At 39.5% G+C, this 21324-nt stretch overlaps 1 protein-coding gene across 2 annotated transcripts in view; it reads right to left on the bottom strand.

Annotated features, from left to right (window-relative positions):
* Positions 1-2440: 2440 nt before the first annotated feature.
* Positions 2441-21324, bottom strand: part of RPAP2 (RNA polymerase II associated protein 2) — a 47242-nt gene continuing 28358 nt past the window's right edge. Inside the window, exons 12-13 of one of the 2 annotated variants that reach the window (XM_083359324.1) lie at positions 4559-4708; positions 2441-2846 (exon numbers count right to left, since the gene is read on the bottom strand). In XM_083359324.1, the coding sequence (XP_083215450.1) occupies positions 4570-4708 (139 nt within the window). In that variant the 3' untranslated portion in view covers positions 2441-2846; positions 4559-4569. Of the gene's footprint in view, positions 2847-4558; positions 4709-13064; positions 13206-21324 lie in introns of those variants that run through there. The other variant, XM_083359325.1, reaches the window with a different exon arrangement.

The following is a 21324-nucleotide window of genomic DNA, read 5'->3' as shown; positions in this document are numbered from 1 at the left end:
CCATCATACATTGTGGGCATTTTTTAAAAAAAAAATATTGTCCACCTCACATATATGACTCTGGGTGGCTAACGTTAATAACCATCTCTGCCGGAATCATAAAGCAATGAGAAGTACCACACACTCAAGGCTCCAGGCTTGGGCAGAAGTTTTCAAGGCCACGTAAAAGGCCAGCAGAGTCAGGGCCAGGCTGACTTCTGAAAGGATAATGTTGCACAGAGTGGACACCAGGGCAGAAAAGCCCCCCTTTTTGGCCCACCTGCTGACAGTCTTTAGCCAATGGGACCTGGCACATACCCCTCCCATTGCGTCATGTATATAGCGACCATTCATCCCTTTATTACAAAATCTTTTATCTAGTCACCTAATCATACCATTTGGAGCCAATCAAGAGCCCTGGTGGCACAGTGGTTTAAGTGCAGTATTGCAGACAAACTCTGCCCACAGCGAGGAGTTCGATCCTGATGGGGCTCAAGGTTGACTCAGCCTCCCATCCTTCAGAGGACCCAGATAGTTGGGGGCAGTATGCAAATAATGTTTCTACCTTGTAAACTGCCCAGAGAGTGCTATAAAGCACTATAGGATAGTATATAAGCCTAAATATTGATGTAGAGCATCAGCAAAGTATAAGCCAATACATGCTATTAATTAATTAATATATGCTATTAATAGCTCTATTTATTGTGTATAGTCAAAATACCCGCCCTGCCTTTACCAAGTAAGAATAAGTGGAGTGCTGTAGAAAAAAAACACCTAACTCACACCCACACAGACACGTCTGTAGGAGCTGGAAAGGATCAAGTTAATTTTTCCCATGATAAACAAGGGGAAAGGGTGGGGATGAAAATGTGTTATTCTGTCACAGTGAAACTGGCAAATCTAGTCCTTTAAATATTGCAAACAATCTACATTTTGTAAAAGTTCAGATGTTTTGAAAGATTAAGCGAGTGTAGCCCTAAAATAAACCTGCAAAAAAAAATATCATGCTGCTAAACAGGAAACGTAACACAGTATACCTGTGAAAATCAAGAGCTTGGAGTTGACAAAACCACCTTATTTTGCACCTTAATGGATCTTAACCACTACACTCAAGCTGTCACCTTCAGTAAATTCCATCATTTTTTTAATGTGGCTTAATCTCTGAATAGGAAGATTATCCAGAATAAAAGTGCCAGATTCAGAAGTCCTGTAACGGAGATGCCCACTTTGCACCTGTAGAAAGATTCTTAGTGGCTTTGTTGTGAAACTAAGCCACCAGGCAGCTGATCTAAGGGCAAATATTCTAAATCAAGTCACGCATGGTTTCAGAAAGCAAGACAAGAATCAGTTGTAGAAAACTTGTCAAGCCTTTCAGGGCAGGCATGCTCAGGAAACAAGAGCTACATGGATTTCTGGAAAGATCTTGATTGCTACTAAAGAATGGTAACAGAATCTTGAAGACCTATCCAAATAATTCTCTAGTCTCTAATATAGTTAAGCGCCATTTCCTCCCTTAACTATTTTCAGCCTCCTCTGTGTTACTGTGATATCTTATATATTCCATAATAAAACTCCAGAGAAGTTAAGTGTTGACTAAACATTAGGAGAAAACTTTACACAAAACAAATTCTTTAAAAATTGAAATATCTTGGAAACCTGTACCTTTTTTTGCTGGAAATATTTGAGCAGAGTTTATAGATTCAATTGCACATTGTGTTACAGGTAGTCCTTGACTTGCAACCGGCTGCTTAGTGACTGTTCAAAGTTGATGATGAACTGCCCAAAAGCTACTTACAACCTGATTTTGAGATTCTGACATTGTCCCCCATCATGTGACTGACTACACTTTGGATGCTTGGCAACTGGCCCACGTTTACAACCATTTGCAGTGCCCCGTGGTCACGTGACCCCAATTTACAACAATTCTGCTAGAAACTGGAGTTTACTTCTGGTTTCTGGCAAAAACTGGCCCACAGCAAACAATAAGTGTGTTTAACAATCATTCATTTACAACCTCTGCCTTTACTTAACAACTGCCACAAAAAAGTTGTCAAATTAGGTCCAGTCATACCGTGACCTGCTTTATGACTGTCCCAATTTACGATGTAATTGCGGGGTTCAATTACAGTTGTAACTCAAGGACTACATGTATACTGGACCATACTTTTCTAGCTTTTTAGTGATTGATCCGTGAAAGATAAACTTGGAATGAATTGTGCATTGGTTCTGTGTATAGGAATCGTGAATCCTAAAACCAAGAAAGATAAATTCATGGGGTCACAAAGCAGAAATATCTGGATGCAGGCAACCTCAGAAGGCCCTTAAAGCAGGGAGGGTGTATATTCTTCAGAACTTGGAGGACCCAGTCAGTCTTTCCTGAGAACAAAGAGCTCTCCAACTTCTCAATCTGTTAGTTGAGAATAATCTAAAACTGAGACTAGTTTTATTATTTTGCAAGTGACTGCAATTATGTCTTTTTATTAAGAAAACTGAAAAGGCATTCAAATTCCAACGCATCTGGTTTTTTGAGCACTCAAATAACGAACATAAATAAAAACGTGCTTCCCATCACATGATGCAATATTTTCTTGAGAAATTAGATCCTTTGACATTCTATTGGTACAACAATAAAATAGCATAGATATTCTTCAATTTGAAAAAGAAGTTTAATTTAACGTTGTAAAATTAAATTTATAAAAATAAAACAAGCAACAATATAATAAAAGCTCTTATTGTTGTTTTTTTTAAAAAGTTGGTATTTTTAAAATACTAAACTACAAAAACATTTCTAGCGGTTTGATAAATCCAGCGGTGGAACATTAATTCAATCTCTGTTCAAGAGAGAAATGAAGGATGACCTTCTTATTCTGTAAGTAAAAAAATGCACATAAAAAGTATAAGCAGTATCACAATAAAACGTTTATTAGATGTCAAATAAGCAATTTCAAAAGCTTACCCGTGAAAACACAAAAATAACACTGATTGAAAATGTACATATAAAATAAAGAATATAAAGTCTCAGGGATTCAATTCCAGAAATCTAGTAACTTCCCCCCCAAAATCATCACTGCAAACACAAACGTGAAAGAGGTGACTAGAATTTCACAAAACAGCTTCTCTTCAATCAATCTCTCATGCTTTTTCCATCATCAGAGTTAAAATACAGAACCAAGAGTAGTTCTCTACTGTCAGCATAAGTCCATATATCAGTGGCTCTTGGCTTACGACCGGCTCTGGGATTGCCTTTGCTAAATGATGCAGTTATAAAGTGATAATGGCATATGACTGTGCCATTTAGCAACAATAATTTACAGCAGTCGCAGTTGCTGTCCTAACCCCAAGATGCATGAGTTGTTAAGCAGGAAGTGGCAGAAGTTCCAGAACAGTGGAGGGGTGCCAGGGAGGGCTGGGGGAAGGGGAGGAGGCTGGGGGAGACCATGGGACACCCGGCACAGTCTATGTCAGTGGTTCCCAACCTTTTCTATAACCCACACCCCTAGAACGTTTCTGATATATTCTCGCTCCCCTAACAAAAGTTCAAAATAACCAATTATGCATATACACTATAATTTTGAAACTTCTAAATGCAAGTTTTCGCACCCCTGGTAGGGAACCCCTGGTCTATGGGCCATAGCAGAAAGGCTGGGAGATGGAGGGTACAGCATGGCACAAGCTTCCGGAAAGCTCCGGAAGGCCGGGGAAGGGAAGGTGCGGCACAAGTACAGGAAGATTGGGAGACAGACGGTGCAACATGGCCCAGGAAGAAGACTTATCACAGTAACTGGTGACTTCCCCTGCCAGCTTCCCCATTGATTTTGCTTGTCAGAAGCCGGCAGGGATGATTGCAAATGGCGGTGAGATGCCCACGAGACGCTGCAACCATTTTAACTGCGAGCAGGTTGCCAAACCCCTGACTTATGATCATATGACTATGAGGGTTACACAGATAGCCCTCGACTTACAACAGTTCATTTAGGGACCGTTCAAAGTTATAAGGGCACTGGAAAAAGTGACTTATGACCATTTTTCAGACTTACAACCTTTGTAGCATCCCCGTGATCATGTGATGAAAATTCAGATGCTTGGCAACTGGTTCATACTTATCACCGTTGCTGTGTCCCAAAGTTATGTGATCACTTTTTGCAATCTTTTAAAAAAGCAAAATCAACAGGGAAGCCAGATTCACTTAACAACCGTGTTACTAATTTATGAACTGCAATGATTCACTTAACACCTGTGGCAAGAAAGGTTGAAAAGTGGAGCAAAACTCATTTAACCAATGTCTCACTTAACAACAGACATTTTGGGCTCAATTGTGGTCATAAATCAAGGACTACCTGTCCTATAAGTACCACTCTTCTAGTGCCATCACAACTTTCAATGATCGCCAAATGAGTGATCAGAAAGTGAGAACTACCTTTTGACTTGTTGAACGTTTGGGTGCAACCATTGATACCGTATGATAAATTAGAAACTATGGTTAGCATTAATAAGAGTCCCTATCTAGGCTGTTCGCCAGGGGAATCTTATATGATGCAAAGTAAGAAGAGAAACACAAGAGGAAAAAAATATTACTGACCAGTGAGGGAGTCAACCACTTATAAATATTTTTGTTAGACTTTCCAGATCTTCAGTTTTGATACATAATTCTTCAAGCAAGGTAGCAAGGAACTGTGTATATCCTTTATTTTGCTGAGAATGTGCAAAAGCAGGGATATTTTTTGACAAACTGAAAGGCAAAAATTGAGTGTTTTCAGAAAGATATAATCTTACTATGTCGAATAGGTTCATATAAATGTCAAATATGAATCAAGAAGTAATCACAACATCAATCTTGTTGACAATTAGTCACTTCTGGAAATATTTTCATAAAGTTTTTAAAAGTCCCTAAGGTATATATTTTGTAATAAATTAAGATAAAAAAATAAGACACTTTGAAATAGTAGCCAATTCCTACTATGTTTTCCAACAGTAATTAAACAGCCCTGCCTTAGGAACAAAGTCAGCTGGATGACCTTGGGCCAGCCATTGTCTCTCCACCCTAGGAAAGAGGCAATGGTAATCTACTTCTGAAAAACCTTGCCAAGAAAGCTGCAGGGATTCGTCAAGGCAGTCTCTGGGACATGACTGAATGGAAGAAAAAAAACCATGGACAGATTGAGTCTCCAAATTGATTCCTCCCTCCTCCCCATGGGATCTTGTGTATATACTTCACAGGATTTCCAATCTCTCTCACTCACAAAGGTATAATTACATACATACATTTTAAAGGTGCAGCATTCAATTCCTCCTACCTCTTCCAAAATGCTCACAAAGAACAAAATCATTGCTGGCAATTGCTAAAAAATTACTTCCAATCAAATTGGACTGAAACAGAAGGATCAACTATATCAGACACATCAAACTCGTGACGTCATGTGACGTATCGGAGCTTCTTCCCCATTGCTGGCAATGGGGTGGGCGCAGTTTCGGCGCGATGTGTTCGGCCCGTGGGCCGGGAGTTTGACACCCCTGAACTATATCAACAATTAACATGTTGAATTGTAACCAATTCCTTATATACAAATTCCTATTCTCACACTTAAATTACTTTTTGGACTGCAGTGTAAACCATATAAGCAACAACTTACACTGAATATCCTCAACATATAAAACACCACCACCACCACAACAGCTTCTGGGTTTTTTCCCCTCACGCAACAGAACAGGCTTTTCTGATCAATGGTGCAAGCTTTCAAGGCAAGATTAAGTGAAACTCATTTTTCTTTCAAAAATGACTATTCCATTACATTTCTTTACTCATAAATGTAATGATGCCTAATACCTGTCTGATTACTTACAATTTATACACAAGGCATTTGAGACCCATGAAAAAATGTATTTGCCGGTAAGGAAATGCACCTTGTATCTGATTCTGGGTGATTCATCCACACCCAGCTCTGAGCAGCCAGGAATCTAGCCAACACCTACAATGTGGCTCTGCAGAGAAAGATCACTACTTTTTCTCATACTGATGGCAATGAGTTTGCAGAGTGATCACCGAAAGGAAGAAGGCAGCCCCCGTGGCTGCCTCCCAACAACCCTTTCAAGAACATTGGCTGCCTGCAACAGGGAACAAGCAGCCCACGAGTCCAGTTCTGGTTGTGTAGCGAGTAATTAAAAAGGAAAAGGTTCCCCCGCACATGCGTGCTAGTCGTTTCCGACTCTAGGGGCCGGTGCTCATCTCTGTTTCAAAGCCGAAGAGCCAGCGCTTGTCCAAGGACGTCTCCGTGGTCATGTGGCCGGCATGACTAGATGCCAAAGGCGCACAGAACGCTGTTACCTTCACACGATAGTGGTCTTTATTTTTCTACTTGCATTTTTACATGCTTTTGAACTGCTAGGTTGGCAGAAGCTGGGACGAGTAACAGGCGCTCACTCTGTTACGCGGCATTCGGGATTCGACCTGCCAAACTGCCGACCTTCTGATCGACAAGCTCAGTGTCCTAACCCACTGAGCCACCGCGTCCCTAGCGAGTAATTACTGCTAGGCTTTTTTTCCCCCCACTAGGATGTTTTTTCCATGATTTTCAACAGAGTAAGCGGTATGTCTATCTATGCAAATTAAAGAGAAAGGAAGAGGTGGGCACAGATACTCCGATATGTCAGAGTCTTGTAGATTTCAGAGTCAAAACAGTTTACCTTTCCCCCAAACCGCATGAACCAAAAAAACCCCCAGACGATATAGAGCAGGCAACTTTGTTTAGGGAAAAGTACAGCATAATCTTGACGTGCAGAAATTAAAGGTCTAACCCAGAATCTATTTGACAGTGAGGAATAAAGAGTTTCACGTTCCTTTTTTATTTCTAGCCTGATAATCTTAGTTCTTAGTCTGTACCCTTTAGGTCTGTGAAGCAAAGATTTCTGACTTTTGAACCTGCCTCTCCTGTGTCATGGATTTCGACAAACGGCTTGGACTCTTCACCACAGAAGCTTTTCCAATGATTATTTAATTTAGCTTTACCCACTGCCACGGGGCACATAAAATATGAATATAACTCTCATAAGCTGCAGGTCAACGGGAGTAATCAGAGCAGTGCATTTTCTGAGCTGAGCTTCCATTACTTGAAGCAATCAAGTAAGTGAACTTAAAAAATAAATAAATAAATAAATAAATAGGCATCCCGTGAGGGCTCTGAACTTGTGGTAGCAAGACCAACACTGGCAAATAACAAGATCTGCAAATCTAGGTGCATTTGCTCAACCCATGAACTCCTTTGAGGTTCTATAAAACTAGGAATAACCATGTCTAGGTTGATTATTTTAAGGAAATAACCTTTTTCTTCAATTAACAGCATACCGCTCGGGGAAAAGCTTTTCTGAAGCTGCCTCACAGTTCATTAATAATTGTTGTGGACAATCAGCTCCTTTGCTAATAGGGCCTGTTGTTCCTGAGGAAGTACAACTCCCTGTAAGTATCCCACAGGTGTCCATACAGGTAGTCACTGACTTACAACCATTCATCTAATGACCATTTGAAGTTACAATGGCACTGGGAAAAGTAACTTATGACAGTTTCTCACACTGAAGACCACTGCAGCATCCCACTGGTCACATGATCAAAATTCAGATGCTTGGCAACTGGCCTGTATATATGAGAGTTGCAGTGTCCTTATGAAATTACTTTTGGCGACCTTCTGACAAGCAAAGAGTCAATGGGGAAGACGGATTCACTTAACAACTGTATTACTAACTTAACAACTACCGTGATTCACCTAACAACTGTGGTAGGAAAGGTCATAAAATGGGCCACAATTCACTTCACAACTGTCTTGCTTAGCAGTGGAAATTTTAGGCTCCATTGTGGCCATACATAGAGGACTGCCTGTATTAAACTTTGGAGCTACTGTATTGTATTCACTGCAGAATTCCATCATATTAGCCAATCTGGATGAGAAATAATCAACACTACTACAATAAGCAGAACTATGAAGGTCACTAACCAGTTTGGGAGGAAAATAAAACAAGCTCACATTCTGACAAGATTGGTGCAAGCTGGCAAGGAATACCTTGAAGAGTCTAAGTAATACACAGTGCCACTCATCTCATTTAGGGTCGCTCTGGCATTCAGAAGATGAATTGTTAATTTAAAACAAAGGGTCAGGGAAGATTAGGTCAGATGGATAGAAACCAGTCATATTATAAAGCTATCCCCACGGTCATGTGATCAAAAGTTGGATATTTGGCAACTGGGGTCATGTAATCACCATTTGCGACCTTTCCGGGGGGTGGGGAGAAGCAAAGTTAACGAGGAAAGCTGGATTTGCTTAATGACCAGGGCCATAAAATGAGATACAACTAATTTAATGACTGCTTCATTGAGCGACAGAAGTTGCATTCCCAATTATGTAATATGTTAAAGACTACCTTCTTCCTAGCCTTATTCCCATGCTATGGCAGGGTCCACTTACGGTAAGTCAAAGACCACCTATAAAACAATAATTAAGGTTATCCAGTTCTCATTTCCCCCTCCAGTATTCAGTCACAGAAGAATGCTGGGAATATTCTGGTACATTTTCAATTCACAGGAGGTTATATAGCAACCTAATAACTTAAAAGAGCTGAGTATGTACCTCAAAACAGTACTTTAGCTCAGACCTTTTGTAACATATAGTTCAGCTGTACCTAGTCAATCAAGAAACATTTCCTGAAGGTTGAAAATGTGTCAGCCAGCGTGGGCATGATCCTTCAATCAGTATGTTGTGACCTTTAGTATATTTACAAGCAGCAAGCTATTTTTTTTCAAATTTGTCTGAAAAAAATCTGCCTTTACCAGCAAAAGGCATTCCAAGTTTGCATTACAGACCAGTACATCAACATATATCAATATTGTTTTACTCTCTACATTTGATATAAACAATGAACGTTTCATTGATCAACCTAGTGCCTTCTGAATGCATAATCCTCCAGTTAATATAGCCTTGTCTGGGCTAACTGGGGATTCAAACATATTTGGACAGCATGAGGCTGAGGAATGTTGCTTTATATCTTTCCACCCACCACTTTCCACCAACTAGCTGGAGAATAGGCCTTCATGAATCCGAAAAGAGTTAAAAGTCTCAAAAGTTGGTCAGAATGTTATATCACAATAACACAATCAAGCTGTCTATTTTGCATATGTTATACAAGAGAAGGCTGAGTAAAAATTAATGTAAGACAACCAATAACCATGAACTAAATTCAACAAGCCATTAAGTGCCGTTTACTTTACACGAAAGATATTTAGAATGCCTCTTCCTCTCTTTTCTACCAACATGAAGAGGTGGGAAATGAAAAAGGGTTGATACATATTTTTCTTTTTAAGCAAAAGCTGATAAAAGCCATAATAATATGCAATCAAATATTCCAGTATTATTCTAGCCATTATCCACAACTGGCATCTTCATTGGACTAGATAGAACTTGAGTGACAGTAGCTATAGGAAAGAGCTTACAATCCTTAGAATGGCAAGTAAGAAAATAGGTTATATTTCCAAACGGTAGCATGCTATTGATTTTCAGAAGTTTACCTTCCCGCTTACAATGAATCATGGAAGACTCCATTAGATTTACATCACTTTGTAACCTGGCCTTTTGTTCCAGCAGTTTGTTTCCACCTTTATTATTTTCATATATAACTCAAAGCAGAGAACATATCCAAAACACCTTCCCCCTCCTATTTTCCCCACAACAACCCCGTGAGATAAATTGGGCAGATTGTGTGTAACTGGCCCAAAGTCACCCAACTAGCTTTCATGGCTAAGGTGGGACTGAACTCACCGTCTCCTGCTTTCTAGTCAGGTGCCTTAACCATTACACCAAACTGGTTCTCTGTGTTTCTGTATGATGGGGCTATGGCCTCTAAGGCATGAATTCTTCCTCTGTATTTAAAACTTAAAGTCCTGTTTGCCCACCAAGGGCAATTAATCCACAGTGGTTAATGGACTGAGACAGAAAGGTTAAAGACTTAATCTGATCTAATTAGTCTGGTGAGAATTATAACTGTACATAAAGGAAGACAAAAAAAATGTCTTTAGTCTGATAACTGGTTGGAAATATGTGACTAGCAATTCCAAGCTATTGGAAAGTGAGTCATAAGCATCTAGGGGCACTTTCTTGTTGAGTAGGATCAATACGTTCCTCAACAGTAGTATTCTGGCTTTGTGTGTCTTAAAAATAATATGTATAAAACCTCAGTTTATTTCCTGACTCAAGAAAAATATCCTAACAGTATCTTCTGTCTTCCACTGCTTAGTCTTTGGCCCATTGGTTTAATGCCAAAAACTATCACAATATAGCAATTAAACGTAAACTTGTTTAATTAGGCTGGTTGGCTGGATAAGGCTTCTCCTAGGAAGATAAATGTTACAGTAGAATTGCATCTGAAATTCTTATTTAATTAGTAAAGTAAAGGTAAAGGTTCCCCCACACATGCGTGCTAGTCGTTTCCAACTCTAGGGGCCGTTTCCAACTCTAGGGGCCGTTTCAAAGCCGAAGAGCCAGCGCTTGTCCGAGGACGTCTCCGTGGTCATGTGGCCGGCATGACTAGACGCCAAAGGCGCACGGAACGCTGTTACCTTCCCACTGTGGTGGTTCCTATTTTTCTACTTGCATTTTTACGTGCTTTCAAACTGCTAGGTTGGCAGAAGCTGGGACGGGTAACAAGCACTCACTCTGTTAATTAAATTAATTTAATTAAACATTCATAATTATCATGCCTAGCTGAAATAAAATCATAATGTTAATTTCATTACTGTTTGTGTGCTTCCTATGTAACTTTTTAAAAAATGCAGTGGCAGCAACATTAGGGAAAAGGGCCAACTTTAAATAGAAAATAATGAAATTCAAGAATTCAATGGCAGAATGTAGATCAGTATATATACTAATATTTTAGGAAAATGTGTAGTATATGTATGTAACCAATGTTTATAAATTAAATAAAGCAGCTGTCTCTCTTATTCTCTATATTAGATGGATGAAATATTTAAAACTCCAGGAATAAATTTATGATAGAAAACACCATGATTTGGTCTTTTAATAATATTAAAAGAATCCTTAATATTATTGCCAATAATCAATCATTTTAATAATTAATTAAATAAAATGTAATAAGATTCTGATTCTGAAAATTCTAAAATGGTTCATGAGGGTCTGAAATTTCTCAAGCTTAATATCTCCTAATAACAGGAATAGGAGTGAAAATGAGCTTTTGTGATATATGCAATACAAAAGTAATCCAAGATTTGCAACAGGCACAGTTCTGCTGGGAGATGAATGAAGACTGAGCATGCGATGCTTGAAAACTGTTATGACAGGGGACGTGGAAGAGAAAAATGAAAAGGAATAAAACAGAGTATCCTGCACGAGATAATTTGGCAATGCCCCATTCTCCAAGAGAACAAGCGATTTCAACCCTGCAATACTTTAGTGTATCCTACATATCATGAAATACAAAAATTAGGAGCAAAAACGTAGGAGAGATTGCCTGAACGCACCCAGATGTAGGACAGCATGTCCAGCAATTATTTATTTATTTATTTGTTTGTTTGTTTTATATACCGCCCTTCTCCCAGAGGACTCAGGGCGGTGTACAGAGCAATAAAGTAAGAATACAATAAAGCAATAAAGTGAGAAAATTTTAAAACCCAAATCCATCAGGCCAGGCCGGCTTGTTGGAATAGATAAGTTTTTAGATCACGCCGGAAGGAGCGAAGGTCGGGGGCCATCCGGATTTCAGCTGGTAAGCGGTTCCAAAGGATTGGCGCACCCACCGAGAATGCTCTCCCCCTGGGGGTCACCAGCCAACATTCTCTGACCGGTGGCACCCTGAAGAGGCCCTCTCTGTGGGAGCGCACAGGACGGAGGGATGTTGATGCTGGCAGTAGGTGCTCCCGTAGGTAATCCGGACTCATGCCATGTAGGGCTTTGTATGTCATCACTAGCACCTTGAATTTCACCCGGAAGGCAACTGGAAGCCAGTGCAGCTCACGGAGCAGAGGTGTAATATGGGAGTATCGGGAGACCCCCAAAAGCACTCGTGCAGCTGCACTCTGCACCAGCTGAAGCTTCCAAGTGGTTCTCAAGGGCAGCCCCATGTAAAGAGCGTTGCAGTAGTCAAGACGAGAGGTCACAAGTGCATGGGTGACTGTACGCAAGGCATCCAGGTCCAGATAGGGTCGCAGCTGGCGCACCAGACGAACCTGGGCGAAGGCCCCTCTAGTCACAGCTCCTATATGATCTTCTAAGGAGAGCTGTGAATCTAAGAGGACACCCAGATTGCGAGCCTTATCTACGGGGGTAATAACTCGCCCCCGATATTAAGAGATGGAATAATCTGAATATCCTGACATGCCGGTATGTACAGCCATTCAGTCTTGTCCGGGTTGAGTTGAAGCCTGTTCCTCCCCATCCATTCCCGGACCGCTTCCAGGCAACGGGACATCACGTCGAGGGCATCACTGATGTGGTTTGGGGTCGAGATGAAAAGCTGGGTGTCATCAGCATACTGATGATAACCCACTCCAAAACCACGGATGATCTCACCTAGTGGCTTCATATAGATGTTAAACAGGAGAGGTGAGAGGACCGACCCCTGAGGAACTCCATAAATGAGAGGGATACTAATTTGTGGGTGAAAGAGAGAAAACAAAACTAAGCAGAAAGAAGAATGAGGAATTTTGGAAGAGAGAAGGACTTTGTGGAACTTCTTTCAAGAGAAATATCTGCAGGATTGGAACTCTAGTCCTACACAGTGCAAGATTTATAAACAAACACCATGCCTTTAGAGAAAGCAAGTCCAAGCAGTTAATAAAATACTTATGTGGAAAATGTTTTCTTCAACTATGGCATTTTTAGGGCATATCCTAAAAATTTCTGGTCAGTTTTTCATGCACAAACAAACAAAACAATTTACACACAGCATCTTTGTTTGTTGACTAGGAGCTTTAATAAATCATTGCCGTAAAGGTAATAACTGAGCAATACAATGGGGAAGATTTTAAGGCTTGTTTATTTAAAATGCACATTTCCCTCCAAAATCAGATACTATGCATTTGTTAGAAGCATCCCAAGAGGTTGAGTGAAACATAAAACCCCAAATGAACCATCGTGCCTCAGCTTAATCACGTTAAAAGGCTGTAATGAAAAAGATCCTCTGCCTTGTTTAATGTTTCAGAGTTCTGCTTTTTCCACAACACTACTCAGCCAAACCTGAAAAGAGAGAATATCTTGGCCTTAACCAGCCTAAAAAGATTAATTTATATTTCGAACAGGTAAAGAATACAATTCTCAAAAAGTTATGTTCCACTAAAATTAGCGAGATTCACTCTGAAATAAAAAAGGATGGCAATTTGAAAAGTTCAACCGTTCAAAGTCTTCTGTTTTTGGTAAGAAGAGCTTTCTGCTTTTCATTCAGGCGAAAAAGATGACTATGGCTAAAGCTCTAAATGTGTAAACTATGTAGTATTGAGTAAAATTACACAAAATTGCATTCAGAAGGGGAAGGAAGATTTATAGCATTGTATTTTTATGTACTGACTGGATAGCTCTGCACCACCAGACTAGTATCTTATCATTTTGACTTCCTTTTATACTACTACTACTACTACTACTAATAATAATAATAATAAAAAAGTAAAGGGCTTATGAATCCTCATTAAAGCTGTTTGAGCACCATGAGAAACCTGTAGGGAAATCTGCCTGATCAATATCTCAGAGATGGTAGCTGATTTTAACATTTTACAGTAAATTTATGATGTGCTCAATGTCAGCTTCCTTTGCCTTTCTTGAAACGTTAAGCGTGGAAGCGAAAAAAGAATTCTGCCTTCATTTGTACTGGAAACAATACAAAAATAGTCACAGAAAAACACAAACACAGAGACACATTTGAGATAACATTATTTCAGGTCCCTATGAAAAACTAAATGTGGACTAGTTTATTTCTCTGAATCATTAGAGTCTGCTAAGCATACATTTTACTGAAAAAAAAATGCAAGGCATTAAAAAATATATCATTTTTTTAAAAAGGCAAACCGTTCTACTCTATAAAAACACGTTTTCTGATTAGTGACTATAATTCTGTCATTTGTACATCTTTGTTAGCTTTAAAAGTCTTCCCACTTATGACTTGTGTTCAAGTTCGAAATAAAAGCTTGACAAAACATTCTGACAAAAATCCCATTGAAAGCAAAAGAAGAGTTGCCTCTAGAGAAGATTTTCCATTAGAACACATTAATATTTGATGGCTGGTTTTGAATTGGAAGCCTCTAACTTACAACATGCTGCACATTTTAAAGACAAACTTGGGACTAGATTGTAGTGCAATTTAACCAGCCCCCGTTTTATCTGAACAAAGGTAATTTAACTTTTTGAAAAAATGTTTACCTTAAATATTTTTTGGTTGCCTAGGACCAAGAAAACAAAAGAGAAACGTGTGAGATAGTTCAGTTATGTTCCCCCCACCCACCCAAATTTAATTTTTTATCAACTAGGACTATGTGCTGCTGAATGACAAAAAGAAGGAGACCTACATTTAGAATTTCATAATACCTGATGTACTAATAGATACTGAATTTCCTTAAAAAGCCATTTCCATTTTACTAATTTTAAATTTATCTTAAAAGAAAAAAAAGGAGTGTTTTATTTAGACTTTAAATTTATCCAATCAATTAATATGATCTGCCCTGAACTGACACAGGATGTCTATTACTGGCATAAAAGCTATAACTGATATTGTTTTTGTCCAGTTAAATCACTGAAGAAGGTGAAGAGCACGAGGAAGAGCAGATTTCAGGCTAAGGGCTTAAATTCTACCACTCTGTGAATCCGCAAGAAGTGAAGTTGGTTACCTGATCTGATTGCTCCCACTGCTGGCAGTGTCACCAGATGCAGCTGAGCTCAAAGCCCATTGACTCACACAAGTGTTGCGTTGTTTTCAGAACATTCTACAAAGATTAGTCTGTAACACACACCCAGCTCACGGGCAGAAAAGAATAAAGGAATATAAGAGACCTACCTATTTGGTTTCTAAGGTCTATATCGAAGCATTCATATAATCCGAAAAGATGCAAGTATTTAAACTTCACCCTCTATATAAGGCTCTGCAATAGGCTGTTGCAAACATTAATTGCTAAGTAGGAAGGGGAAGGAAACAACTAACCTGTACCTTCTATTATATTTGAAATCTACAGACAATCTTCCACAGGCCTGCAGCATCTAATTTTTTTTTAGCCAAAAGTCACCCAAAACAAAATCCAGAAAATAGGCCTTTATGATTTTCAGTTTTAAGCAACTTGTATTAGTTTGAGTGAGGGACGCGGTGGCTCAGTGGGTTAGGACATTGAGCTTGTCGATCAGAAGGTCGGCAGTTTGGCGGGTCGAATCCCGAGTGCCGTGTAACAGAGTGAGCGCCTGTTACTCATCCCAGCTTCTGCCAACCTAGCAGTTCGAAAGCACGTAAAAATGCAAGTAGAAAAATAGGGACCAGTACGGTGGGAAGGTAACAGTGTTCCATGCGCCTTTGGTGTCTAGTCATGCCGGCCACATGACCACGGAGATGTCCTCAGACAAGGGCTGGCTCTTCGGCTTTGAAACAGAGATGAGCACCGGCCCCTAGAGTTGGAAACGACTAGCACGCATGTGCGGGGGAACCTTTACCTTTTATTAGTTTGAGGCATATTTTTTTTAAAAAAATCCTTTTTAAAATTAAAAAAAACAACCAAGGAAAATTCTGATCTGATACCGCCAATTCCTTAGGTTGTTTGTAATTCTCAGGGACTAGAATTTTTTTTTTTTTTTACAAACATGGTCCTTATTCATAGAAAACTTGCCCATCCTTGATTATGTCCCAATGCCCATATTTGAATATCTATGTCACAACTTCAAAGAAGAATGATAAAAATTAACATTTAACCGGGCATGTGATTTGGAGTGGGCTAGAGGGGACGTGGTATTTTTTTTCACGTTCAGTCACTTCCAACTGCTTATTGACTCGTTGGACAACAACTTGCCAGGGTTATCTGTTATTTTTTGACTGCTTGTAAATTCATGCTTTTGAGCAGAGGCCTGGACCAGGCAGCCTCCGAGGTCTCTTCCAACTCTGTTTTTCTGTATATCAGTGATAGCACCTTGCTATCTTGTCTTCTGCTAGTCTCTTTTTTTCTACGGCGTTCCATTTTTCCAAAACATCAGGACATTGCTCCCGCATCCTGTATCCAACTTTCATCTTCATTAGCAATGCCTTCTGTGGGCGGTTTGATTTTATTTCTGGCCCTTTCTCTTTTCTATCCATGGGACTCCTCACAATCTTCTCCAGGACTGGAGTTTATTTTTTCAGCCTTTGTGATGGTCCAGATGCCCAAATTACAACCGGGAAGACCATAACCTTGACAATACTGCATTATCGTTGTTTGGCAGTTTGCCTTTCAGTACATTATTTATTTTTATTTTATTTAGATGTCAACCATCTCACTCACAGAAGTTTGACATTTTCTTTCTCCCAAGAAATTATTTCATGATTATAGCCATCTTCCTTTTGGAGTTTTAAGCTTAGGAGGACAGAGATAATATTTCCAGCATTCATTCATTCATTTGCATTGGCTCACAATTTACATTTTCCTTAATGCTGAGCACCAAAGTAGCTTCTGCACTCATTTTTCCTCTTCAACAACTGGTTCCCTCCACTCCTCCTCATTTATAGCCACCAAAAGGGAATCACCAGCAACTTATTTCCTACTTTTGAACTAGTAACTTGCTCTCTATTCTATTCTAATTGCTGCTTCCTTATCAACATACAAAATCTTCAATATGGAGATGAGGTGGTCTGTATACCCATTTTTAAGAGGTGTCCACACCTTGTAATATTGTAAGCAGTCAAAAGCCCTTAGTATTCTCAATAGAGCAGACATGTCAAACACAAGGCCCGGGGGCCGGATCCAGCCCACGAAGTGGTTTCATGTGGCCTGCGAAGCCATCCTGGAAACAGTGAGGGAACGGCCCCCACTGCCTTGGCCCTGGCCCAGAGACCCTCCTTCTGCCAGAGACCCTCAGATCTGTCCCACTCCAGCCCAGTCCCCATAGGCACCCTTGATGCGAATGATGTAGAGCTGGCCACGCCCACCCTGTAGGCCATGCACACTCTAGCCACGCCCACCCAGTAGGCCACACCCACCCAGCCCCTTGAGGGCAACTGCAATGCTGATGCGGCCCTCAATGAAATTGAGTTTGACACCCCTGCAATAGAATAAAACAAAAATATACTTCGGGAACTCTCTTGCCTTTTCAATTATCCACTGATGTTAATATGATCCCATTTGCGTCTTCTGAAATCAGCTTATCCCTCTGATAGTTTTCATTCCATGTACTGCTAAAAGCTGGATTGTAGGGTGTTGAGCAGGTTAGGATGTAAGATCAGTATAAATCAGTCCAGCAGTTCCCTTTTTATTTTTGATACTGGAATAGATCTCAACATTCATCCTGACATTTCTGCTCTGACCCATTAAATTTGCCTTCAGTCATGATTCTGACTTTCCATTATCAAATGGTATATACGTCTTTACAACATTATTTTGCCTCTGGGTGCATCAGCAGTTCAGACTTCCTTTCTACTCTAATCCAGTCATATCATAAAAATCAGTGTTACTCATATTTGTGCTTGGCTTTTTCCCAGTAGTTCTTTAGATTCCCCCTGACCTAATGGGCTCATCTTTCAGTGCAATTTAAGACTATTGGGGTTGCAAACATCCACTTGAGTTTCTTAGCAAGTTGGGAATCCTTTATATACCTTTCATTCTATAATGTTTATGGCGTGACGTCTTTTTTCATTTGAGGATGGAGCATTACTTTCACCCTTTTGTGTAGAAGGCAGCAGAACCTATGATCATAATCTCTTATGACTGAAGTACTACAACACACTATGTTTAAAAATGTAATTCACACCTTTGAGAATATATTGTAAAGCATTTTCAAGCATGTAAAAATTGCAGGTTTCTTTCATAAAGTCATTACATATAAATTATATATATATATAAAACTAAATTCAAGGACAGCATCTTTTGATCAGAATATATATGAAACAAATTAGGAGCCTTATGTTAGTCATAACAAAAATACTCCATTATTAGAACCACTCCTCTAAATATATGTACATCTGAATCTGACCTACAATATTTTGCTTGTTTTAAATAAGTGAGTTGTATTTGGTCAAAGTATAAAGCCTTGTTCCCACTTATATTTCTTGTGATACAAGCAGGCCCCGACATTACTGATTTTCCTCTTCAGCCTGACAGTGGTTATTGATAGCCTCACAGCTGCACAGCCATTCCTACCTGGAGTACTTTATCTAACAGTTGGGTGGTGGTGATTATGGATTTACTTAAAACTGCTAGGCCTCTGTGATTTTAATCTCCCCTGAAGGAAAGGCCTCTCTGTCCGCCAACCTCACTGCAGGTCATACTTTAGGCCTGTTTTTTAATCTCAGAGGCAAGATGTGATCTGATTAGGAGAAATACATCCCTAATCTATTTGTGTGCGTGTGATGGCTGATTCCATACAATTCATTCAATTCCATACAATTCATGATTCAGTCCTTGATACTGAGTATTATCCATTCTAGGTCTGGGATCTGGGAGAAACAGGAGGGGAGAACATGGTGTCATTTCTGGCTAAGACTGACTCATTCTGTCCCACATTCTCTGATACAGATACTGTCTAAACCAGCACATTTTCCTCTGTGTATCCCAGCCCCAAAGCATTTAGCCAGCTGAGGAATCTGATCTTGATGAACTACCTAACTGGCGGTAAAGCTAGTCTACTGATTAATCACTCATTTTAAATTAGAGCTTATTCCAAGCACTTTCTGCTCTTAAAAGAGTTCAAATCTGAAATGAGAACCAATATATAAAGTCAATACATAATTTCAACTATAATATTCATCTCTGTATATACGAAAAGTTGGAAACCTAGATCAGGATCATAACAGGGAAAAATAATACAGAGTATCATGTCCCACCTTTAGGGATAGATCAAATTAATTAAGGTTGTAATCCTTTAATTGCTTACCTGAAAATAACTCAGGATGATGTTTTCAGAAAATATATACAGGTAGTCCTTGACTTACAACCATTCATTTAGTGACTGTTCAAAGTTACAACGGAAATGAAAAAAGTGACCTATGACCATTTTTCACACTTATGCCTGTTGCAACATCTCCATGGTCACATGTTAAAAATTCAAGAACTTGGCAACTTGGAAGTATTTATGATGGTTGCACCGTCCCAAGGTCATGTGATCACCATTTGTAACTTTCCCAGCTGGCTTCCAACAAGCAAAGTCAATGGGGGAAGCCAGATTCACTTAATGACTGAATGATTCACTTAATATTTGCAGTGCTTCACTTAATAAGTGTCATTAAAAAAGTTGTAAAATGCCTTATTTAGCAATGGACATTTTGGGCTCAATTGTGATGGCAAGTCGAGGTCTACCTGTACATGATTATTATATTATTAGTATTTCTCATAAAAAGACACAGCTGATCATTATAACCTATTGTCAAAAACGTCTTTTCCAAGACTTGCCAAGATCCTCAATTTGAACCTTCTTTATTATGGATAGGAAATCAGGTAATACCACTTTTGCTCCTTGCTTCCCAGTGTAAGGAGAAAATAGTGATTAAAAACTGCTGCCTCCCTTGGATGTGTGCAATGTATCTTGAAGGGGAAGACTTCGGATTGCAACATGTCAAAAGAAGCAAAATCCTCTGCATATAAATGGGGCTCTAAAGGAAATCTGGCTGCTGGTAAGTTACCTATTCACAAAGTTCTAATTTTTCAGTGTGCCTGAAAATGGCAGCCCATCTGAAATGTAAATTTTCTTGTAATCTTGATTACAGCAGGGTAAAGAAGGCCTCCTTATAAAGCTTTCAAAAGGGTTTTAAAAGGTAAAGGTAAAAGTTCCCCCGCACATGCGTGCTAGTCATGCTAGTCGTTTCCAACTCTAGGGGTCGGTGCTCATCTCCGTTTCAAAGCTGAAGAGCCAGCACTTGTCCGAGGACGTCTCTGTGGTCATGTGGCCGGCATGACTAGACGCCAAAGGCGCACGGAACACTGTTACCTTCCCACCATAGTGGTCCCTATTTTTCTACTTGTATTTTTTTTATGTGCTTTCGAAAGGGTTTACTGGAGTCTTTTTCATTCCAGGAACCAAAACTGCTCTTTATGGCTTACTATTGTCTATGAAGAGCTATGCAAATTTTCCTGTATCTATTGCTACACCTGCAAAGCAAACCTCTAGAGTCCACCTGTGTGCAAGGCATCTTCCTAAAGTGCATGTCTTACTATGGTTATTGTGCAGCGATCGTGGACATTTTGAGTTTAACTAGGAAAGCTTTACTGTACTACTCCCAGAACATTTAAGAAGTCACTAAAGCTTTTAAAGGGGAAGCGGGAGGAAACTATGCAAGTGCTTTGTTAGATGAAGCTGGACCACACTTCATTGAAACCAGCCAGATCAGATAAATAAAATGAAACAGACATTTCTGGAGCTATCTTGAAAGCTTTCCATTAGAATGTATCAGGGGTATTCACTAGCGGTAGCCAAGGGCCCAGGTTGGTGTAAGCAACCCTCTGCCAATTCTAGTATGTGTTTCCAAAGACTGTACTTTATTTGTATATATTGAGCAATGTTCATTTGGTACTGGGCAAAGGTCTTTGGGGAATAACTCACATTTGCTTCAATCATTCTGTAAATACCATGTAAACATGTTAACAGTATGACAGACCACTGGAAGAATACCCCAAAAGGAAGAAAGTGGATAATTTTCAGCAAATAAATTGTTGGGACCAGTTTAGCTGTCTTCAGGAGTCCTTTGAGCTGGGTTGTTTTCTTGCAGGCATTTCATTACCCAAACAAGGTAACATCGTCATTTACAAACAAGAAGTAAGCAACATCCCAATCAAGGAACTGCCAAACGAGCTAACAGTAAACAGCCCAACCAAAGAACCTCTAAAAGCAGTCCCAATGAAACTGACAGGGCAAGCCATGAGAATATAAATGGAGAGCAATCCTCTACTAGCACCCCTGAGCTACAAATATACTCCACTATTATTATTATTATTATTATTATTATTATTATTATTATTATTATTATTATTATTATTATTATTAATTTTATTTATATACCACCCTTTTCCCGGAGGACTCAGGGCGGTGAACAGGGCAACTATATAAAAAATACAAAAATACAAAAGTTAAAAGGAATTAAACATATGCCCAACTAAAAACAGTGAATACAAATATTAAAATAACAATAAAAAACCCCACCCATCCCCCATCA

This window comes from Vipera ursinii, assembly GCF_947247035.1.
Source record: "Vipera ursinii genome assembly, chromosome: 3".
Classification (NCBI taxonomy): Eukaryota; Metazoa; Chordata; class Lepidosauria; order Squamata; family Viperidae; genus Vipera; species Vipera ursinii.
The sequence above is the reverse complement of the archived record's forward strand: the minus strand, read 5'-3'. Positions and strand labels throughout refer to the sequence as shown.